Source organism: Aythya ferina, assembly GCF_964211825.1.
Source record: "Aythya ferina genome assembly, chromosome: 2".
Lineage (NCBI taxonomy): Eukaryota > Metazoa > Chordata > Aves > Anseriformes > Anatidae > Aythya > Aythya ferina.
This window is the reverse complement of record NC_140297.1, coordinates 20926447-20935287: the sequence shown is the minus strand read 5'-3', so window position 1 is coordinate 20935287 and position 8841 is coordinate 20926447. Positions and strand designations below refer to the sequence as shown.

General features: G+C 34.1%; 1 protein-coding gene across 1 annotated transcript in view; it reads left to right on the top strand.

Annotated features, from left to right (window-relative positions):
- Window positions 1–3961: 3961 nt before the first annotated feature.
- Window positions 3962–8841, top strand: part of MALRD1 (MAM and LDL receptor class A domain containing 1) — a 264634-nt gene continuing 259754 nt past the window's right edge. The window contains exons 1-2 of the mRNA XM_084510831.1: window positions 3962–4280; window positions 7620–7760. Coding sequence (XP_084366957.1) covers window positions 4118–4280; window positions 7620–7760 — 304 coding nt within the window. The 5' untranslated portion in view covers window positions 3962–4117. The remainder of the gene's footprint in view (window positions 4281–7619; window positions 7761–8841) is intronic.

Genomic DNA, 8841 nt, shown 5'->3' with positions numbered 1-8841 from the left:
GCTAACACTGTCCTTTAACTTTTGTAATAATCTTCTCCTTTTCCTCTTATCTCTACTTTCCCTGGGCTTGGGCATGTAAGGCATTTGATTAATACCATTTCCCTGCTCTGAATAAACCAAGTTGATTCAATCTTCTCACAAGGTTGGCTTTTTAAACTAGATGGATCTCTCCATTTTTATCTATTTATGTATTTTAAATTTTATTTTTAAACATCAGTTTGAACATCTTTGATTCATCTATGTAGAAGCTTTGTCAGAACTGGTGTTTTTCAGTGAAAAGTTATAGTTTCAGCAAGTTACTGCTTTCCAAATATTTTCAAAAAGAAAACACCCACAGGTAAACACTTGAAGTGGTTAAACTGTATACTAAATCAAGGTTAACAGAAGATACTGTTTACATGAAGCAAGCTTCTGATTGCATGAGATAATTATTGTGGTAAGGAAATCTGAATCATTTCAAAAGTTCAGCTTTACAAAATATTGATACCCTTCAGTTAATGTAGTAGTACATACCGTTCTTAGTTGTCCAGAAATAAAAATATCTGCTACTTATAATATTGTTATGATGATTATTATTATTTTTAATTGTGATTCCTGGAGAGTGGTGAACTTAGGAGTCTCAACTTCACTGGCATTAGTTATTTAGTGGATAGTAGAGTTTGTGTGCTTGAGGAAATAAAAATGAGAATTGGTGTACTATGCTATTTGTATAGCTTTCTAGATACAGTTTTTTTTTTTTTTCTTGTTTTCTTTTTTTCTTTTTTTTCTTGACCTTTTGTTAACTAATTCCTTTCTCTTTATTCCTGGGACTTGTCTCTTTCCCCAGTTGTCAAAGAAGTACTTTTCAAACTATTTAGATTGTAAGCCCTTTGATTATTTTCTTTTTTTTTTTTTTTTTGCAGAGTACAACACTGGAAGAAAATGATTAATCTGATTGATTTTTCTTCTGCATATTTTTCACCTGACTCTGTTACTGAAAGTCAGATTAGTAAATGAGATATAAACGTAGGCAACTAATTCTGCATGTTAGAGCATCATGTGATTTGAACAGCTACAGTTTGTTGTAGAAAGATATCTGCTAATGTGTATGCTATGGTCTTCTACAGTCTTGCTCAAAAGTTCTGTTCAAAACAGAAAGAACAGAAGAAAGTTCTGTTCTTCTTCTGAAAGAAGAAGAAGAAGAAGAACAGAAAAAGTTCTTGCTCAAAAGACTGTTCAGTGAAATGTAACCAGTTTTACTTTCTCTGAACTGGATTCCTTTGTCCCCCACATCTCCTGGGCATATCCAAACCAACCAACCAACCAAACAAACAAACAAACGAAAAAAGCCCCACACAACAAAAGCTTGAATGTATAAATCCAAAAGATTAATTAAGAAAAAATGATTAATATAAACAACTTTTTTTTCAATTTATCTGTAATTTTTATTAAGTAGTTAGTCATTTGTTGAACAGTAGTGCAGTCCATCCCACAAATTGGCAACAGAAATTAGATAAAAGGTCAAATCATCTGACCATCCTTATTATAAAATAACATAAGCCTGTTAGGATGCCAAGACCTGAACACCATTCTTTTCTTTAAATAGTGATTAATATCACTGTTCAACTGAGCCACAGTTTTCAAGCTATGACTAATAGCAGAAAGGTTACCAAGCTGTGGCATGTTGAACACTGCAGGTGGTCCCTGAGGCCATGCACTTGCAATTCTCCTTATTGTTAGATCAAGTTAAAAACAGCTAAGCAAGCAAATCTAGAAATGAACTTTTCCTATTGCTTTATTTTTCTAGAATAAACAGTTGCTAAAGGTGTTTGGCTTTAGGAAGAAAATGGTGCATATAGTTAAGTGTGTAAATTGTAAAAGCTGAGCATATGACTGGAAGATCATGCTTTTAATTGGCTGTTATTCAAAATGCACTTTAGAGTATTAATTCTGTTTTTGTCTCTGCTTGATTACTCAATTTCAGTTTGTGTTTTTTACTGACAACAAAGAGAAATAAATGATGGGAGAGGGAAATCCAGAGCTGTCATCAACAATGTCAGTCACAAGTTGTTGAAAATCACTTTGTTCACAAGGGGTTGAGCTGATATGGATGAAGGTCTTTGACATGAAGAAAGACCCAGAAACAAACAAACACACAATAACAACAAAAACAACCTAAAACTGCCAGAAAGCCTCCTGCCAGGAAGGTCTTGTGTGAAAGTTTGTTCCACTTTTGAGCAGAGAGGTGTAGTTTCTGTTTTCCTGAGTAATAAGTTTTCTGCATGACTCCTGCACATAGGAACAGCTGGTACAGTTGGTTCCAGCACTCCACTCTCTGGTATCTAAGCACTGAAGAAATTTTGATGATTGTGAAGAGTAGAATTCTCTTCCACACCTCTATCTTGAATTATTTATCAGTTTATTTTAACAATAGCTCACAGTGTGGTATCGTACTAACACTGGAAGAGTGAATGACTTACGGTGTATGTATGAAGCAGTACACATGAATGCATTCCCATGATTTAAGGTCACTATGAATTGAAATATCTGGAGATATCCCAAAACCACTTTTGGCACTCATATGATTTTAAAGCCTGTTAAACTAATTTATTCTACTTGTGTGCAAGGCTTTTAAAATCACTTAGTTGATTCAGGGACAGATGTAGCAAAGTTGAGCAATAATCCTTATATTGAATGCATAGTTTGAATTCGGAAGAGAGCTAATTATTTATTTATCTTCAGTTACACAGTCAGTGCTGAAGATAACCTATGCAGTTCTCCACTGCATGGATAGTTGTCCTTACAAAAATGTAACGTGGGGTTGTCTTCCTCCAAAAGAAAGCAAATGATTTCTTCTCTGAATTCTGCCTTTTTCAGTACAGTGTCTGCTGAGTGTAATGTTTGGAATTTTCTTGTAAACTTCAAGTGATAGTTTCAGCCAGAACATTTACATTTGTTTCTTGTACTGATGGAGTCCTTCTGTGTGGGGATGCTTTTGTAATGCAATTCTCTTCTGTGCAAGCCCTGATGAGCATATAATACTGCAAATCTGTTTACACAACGCAAATCCACTTCTTGACAAATTAAAAGGGAACTCTTGTGTAATATCTAACTATAAACTTTTTTTTCTTATAATTGTACTATTGTAGAACTAGTCATTACTTAAATTATGGGGTGGGGAAAGATTATATCTGTTACTTACTAACTAACCCTGGACAGAGGATTGGAAGGAGAATTTTTCTGGGGTTTGTATGGATATCCCCTAATATAAGGGGTGGTACTTGTGACAGTTTCAGATTGTTCTTGGTTATATTTCTCACTGTTCAAAAGAATTCACATACAATATCCAAGGTATCTCTTATTTTTCTGAAGTTTAGTCATCACTAGCAATAACACAAATACGATTTTTCCAGAAAATACAGAATCTAATCACTTGCAAAATAATCATCAATACACAGTTCATTTATGCAAATTGTGGCTGGACACCTGTCTTATTATTATCAGTTGGATACTCTGAATTCAGTTTTTATCTACAGTTGTAGTCCAAGTAAGTACTAGATACCACTTTCAACTATTAACATAATTTATTTACAGGCTTTGAAAATTCTCTGTCTTTCACTATATCAGTCTCTTGTTCATGCAATGCAAAATCAATATCAAATCTCTTAGCTATGTTTCTACATTTGGTGCACAAGCTCTTCATAGGATTTGTAAGCATTTGACAAATCCCTACGACAAAAGAGAATTCTTTATAAATATTGGTTAGTTAGAATTTCTACTGTTTTCTCTTGTTATTTTCTTATCTCACGTTTGAAAACCATATGCAATAAATTCAGTCAGTAAGTTAATGATACACACTTGACTTGCATAGCATACATCAGAACTTTATAGTCATAAAAAAATGTTATGAAAACAATGTTATAATTCAGTTAAATATTATCCAAAGACACACCAGGTTGAAAGTCGCTGCTTCATAGAAGCCATGTTTCATTTAACTGTGTATTTGGGAAGTGACGTTCTGAAAAAGTCTTTCAGAGATGTGTGGAAACACTTGTTTTTCAAAGATACTTTATGACAAATAATAGACAGATAGCAGCAAATATTTTTCTGAGTGAAAGCTTGGATAGTAGCATAGCTCATGAACAAATTCATAATTTTTTGTGTGTTATACTGTGTTGCTCTGGCAGATATTCAGTCACCTGCAGGAAGTCAATGCCAATGTGGTGATGGCTCCTCTACTCCATCTGGGGAGCTGTGTGTTTTCACCAACTGCTGTGGAGGCAGCAGTGATGAGAGACAAGGTAAGTCTCAGTGAGCTTTAGTATAAGTGTCATACCGTTCGATAACAACATGGCAGCGGTAGGAACTGGGGGTGGGATTTTTCATGTTAAAAAAAGTATTTGGGAATTCTGCTCCCTGTCTCTCCTTTTTCTTCTCATTTTCTAAGTCTCTGTTTCTTCTTTCAATTTATTTCTTCCTGCTTCAATTTCAGCCTATATACTGCACCTCTTTCATAAAGCTTCGTACTGATATTATGTGTCAAAGTGAGTGTCTCATCATCCATTTACAATTCAGAGGAAATTTAACAAGAATTACTGTTTTCTCAAATCATGATAAAATTTTTTGCTGAAATTCAGGCTTCATAAAATGTATCTGGATCAAGGCATAAGAAAATAAAACAGAATACTTGTAAATAGAGTCAATTATATAAAGATATAAAGAAAAATGATTTTTTTTTTTTCTTCCTAGAAAGAAGGGGAGAAATTTTCTTGAATTTATGAACTGATAGTCCTAGCTTAATCTTGTAACATTAAGAGGCTGTGAATATGATTGCTGCTGTTTTCCTGAAGGGAATCTAAGCAATGAAAATGCATTTGAACTGATATTGTCTGGGTAAATTTGCATCAGAAATCTACTATTTCAGAACTCTGACTGTAACACAAAATTGTTCTGCAAATGATTTCATATGATGCATTAGATAGTCCTGCTCTCTGAGGACCCTTGATCTGGGGTTCAAAGATCTTGGATTTGTTGAGACTTCTAATTTTAATTAAAAGCTTATGTAAGTTCTCTCATTCACCATGTAACAAAGAAAGCTATTTTACTTGTTGGATTATGGGGGCTTAGCTTTAAATTTAAAGTAGATGATCTTTAGATGTATCTGTGTTTATCTGTGCACACATATTAATTAGAACACGTTAATAATTAGTGCATTCAGCCGATATCTGGAAGAACAGCAACTTAAATCCAGATTCCTCAAGTTATGATTGTGTGCCCAGATACCTGGGATTTTTCTTTGACATGATTTTTATCCAAATATAATCCAGATATATGTTAGGAACAGGAGTCTAGAATCATCTCTAGGATACTTGGTTTTAGTTCCTTTGCAAATAAGACAATAGTTAACACCATTTTGTGTATTAATAAACTCTGCAACTTTATTGTGCTGCACTGAAACACTTTAAATCTCACTTTAAATTAGGCCTGTTGAATCTCCTGATGTGTGACTAACATATCTCAAGTTAGTATATCAATTTCTCAAGAGATGGTTATGTTATATTTGCCCTACATAGCTTGAAGCCTTCCTTTTAGTCTTGGTTTCTCTTGGAAAAAGCATTTCCACTAGGCAACACTCAGTATTATGCTTGTAGAATATGTAGGAAGATATGTATTCTTTTATTAACTTCTATTGAAGCTTTTTACTCATTTGTTACCTGAATACTGCTACAGACAAATGCTTAAAATTATAGTAGAATAGATTGTTCCATAGTTCAATTTACAAAAACAGTAGCTTATGGTCTGTGTGCAAGACCTAAATACCAAATAATGTTGTATTTAAACTAAGGATGAGGAAGAGGCGTGGAACTAGGATCTGAGTTACTGGCTGTGGATTATGGGGCTGCTTGGATAATGGTCTGGATCGCTCCAGGACAGAAGTTAGCTGTCAAATGTGAAGAGAGAGATCAGGGTGTCAATTTGAACTCTCACCCTGCTGCTACACTCTCTTCTGATTTTGGATTTTTGCAAAGTTATTTTTCTACTTGAACTTCAGCTCTGCAATCTTATGTTCATGACAGGTCCCTGCTGTTTTCTTTGTGCTTTGCTCAGTTTTAAAGATGTTTCTGCACTGAAAATGGATCAAAGATGGAATTTCAGATGATGCTTTTTTGATGTCATTTTGGCTTTCGGATGTGGTTTATTTGTGCTTTGGCACAGCATTGGAAAAGGAGTGGAATAAGTCTTACGGTCTCATTTATTTATTTGTTTATTGAAAACTGAACTGCTATTGCAAAATATTCACTATAAATATTTGAGTATTTTATATATATCTATTAGTATATATAAACAATTTCTCTTAAAAATATTTTGCCCTCCCAAGTGACATTTTCTGTACAGTTACAACTGAAATAGAACCTTAACCTAAGCTTGTTTCTGTGAGACTTTTTTTTTTTTCCTTAGAGATTATTTTTTACAATTGTTTTATTAACAGGGAATTCTGAAAAAAAAAAAATAATAGGTAAAACATCCCAAGTGTTTCTTCCTTCTGGCCTCTTTCTTTCTAGGCAGTGACTTTATCTTTGTTAATTTATCTCCAAGCTAATTTACATTGTTTTTCTTTCAAGATAAATTTTCTGTAAAAGCGAATATTCTCTTGATATCTTGAAAATTAATCATGAATGATCAAGGAGTTTTTATTGAAAAAGATAGTGTTCTAACTATTTTGTACATCTTGATTTTTTAATGTTTTTATTTCAGTTATGAGAAAAATTGTAAGAGAATATTAAACATGACTTTGTGCATTTCTTGTAATGTGAAGCAGATATGCCTCAGCAGTGTGTGTGCTTTTGATGAACCACTAACGTGCTTCAGCCACTTAAAGAGCTAAAGAATAAAAGCAGCAATAAAATGTTGGTTGATGAATCAGCCAGTCTGCACATTAACTTGACTCTGCTATGCTTATGTGAATTATATCTATTTTCCTCTCTCTCACCTTATAATTAACTGTTGCTGTAAGCTGATGTGAATATGAAAGCTATGAAATTGGACATCATAGTGTGACTATAAATGCTGCAGTTGCAACTTTATTTAAATTGATTAGTGAAGTGTGTTAATATTACAGAATACACCAAAAGCATTTATAAGGGTCTGGAGTGAGCACTAATTTTCAAGGGAGCGTGAAGTCGCTGTAGCTCTTGTGTCTAACCAGAATCCTGCTTAGACAGCAGATCATTACCTTAGCTTTCTCTGTTGTGTTCAAGCAAAAGCAGATGAACTAAGTTTTTTGCCCTTTTGTTTAGGGTAAAGTTGCAATAAACTTGCTCTTTAGAGATGCATCTAATTAGACTTTTTATTTTTTTATTTTTTTATTTTTAAATCTTTCCACCATTACAAGAAGTGCTTCCAGGAACAGGGCAGGGCAGTCCAGGCAGTTGCGCACAATGCAATTTTCCTTCATGTTCGATGCAATGGAAGAAAGACTATTTGAAATCAAAGGACAGACAAACCTGTCTTTCTCTCCTAGGAATAAATAATGTATTGAGTCTCATACCCTCCTCAGAGAGTTGAGTATGAGTAGCAAGTGATGATAAGAATGTATCTTTCTGTTTCTCGTTTTGAGGTTTGAATTTGCTTGAGTTTAGGTTCCCCCAGTGAAAACTGTGATTTTGAAAATGATCTCTGCAAAGCTCTTCAAGAAGAGAATTTACAGCTTGGATGGATTAGAAGAAATGGTCAATCTAGTGTGGGACCACCATACTCTGACCACAGTGGGAATGACACTGGTAAGAACTCTCATGTTCTTTGAAGGAACCATTGGCTTTTACAAATTATTTACTGTTCTATATTATTTCTTTAATATTGTTACTTTCTTGATAGCTGAGTTGAATTCTGACTCATTTTTTCTGAGATAAGACAGAAAGTTCTTGCCCAAGTTTTTAGGTGTTTATAATCACAATAGCCTAGAATTCCAGGAAAAAGTATGTCATAAGTAATCAGTCATCAAGAGTCACATTTATCTGCCTCAATGACATTTAGATGTTATGGAGATATCAGGTGATAATGTAAATCTTGATAGCTGCAAACTTTAGAAACTAGCATTGGGTCCCCTATCTTGAGATGTATTTACATCTATTCTTGGATTTTATTTTATTATTTTTTTTTTTGAATTCCCAGAGTGCATGTATGTATGCATCTGTGATCAGCATTATTTTTTCTAATATTTTGAGGGAAAGTGACTGACTGGTTCTGGGAATGGGAAAAAAATCTATTAAACTTCTGCATAGATCAAAAATAATTAACCAGGCAATAATATTGCCCTAGCTGAAGTTTCTTGGGTCTCTTTTTGCTTGGTAGTATATTGTACCAAGAGGTAGCAAAGACCTGGAAGATATTCTTGCCTATATCCAATAGAAGTTTAAACTTATCTTGTGAAGAATGGGTGGGGAGTGGGAAACTTAACTTATTCAGATACCCAAAGCCAGCAAAAGATTGAGAACCATGAGCTTCAAATGTCTGTAAAGGGGCCAGAACTGTTCAGTCATTTATATATTGCCAGTTACTTGTTCAGGGTGCTCAGTCACCATTGTAGCTGTCAGGTCTAAATTGGCCTGTAACCATATCTATCTCTTATTTTGATCAGATGACAGAAATCTTCAATACTTGGGCCTACTCAGCTTAATGAGAGGCTGTGCATACAGACCTGTAGACTGAATGACTATGGAGAATGAAATGTATTAAATTATTTCAGTTTTCTACGAGGTGAATGGCTAAACTATACTTTCATTTCCTGTGAGTGCTGATTCTAATCTCTTTATGACAACTATTCAAGTTTTCCCACTGCTGGAGACTTAACAGACTATGTAA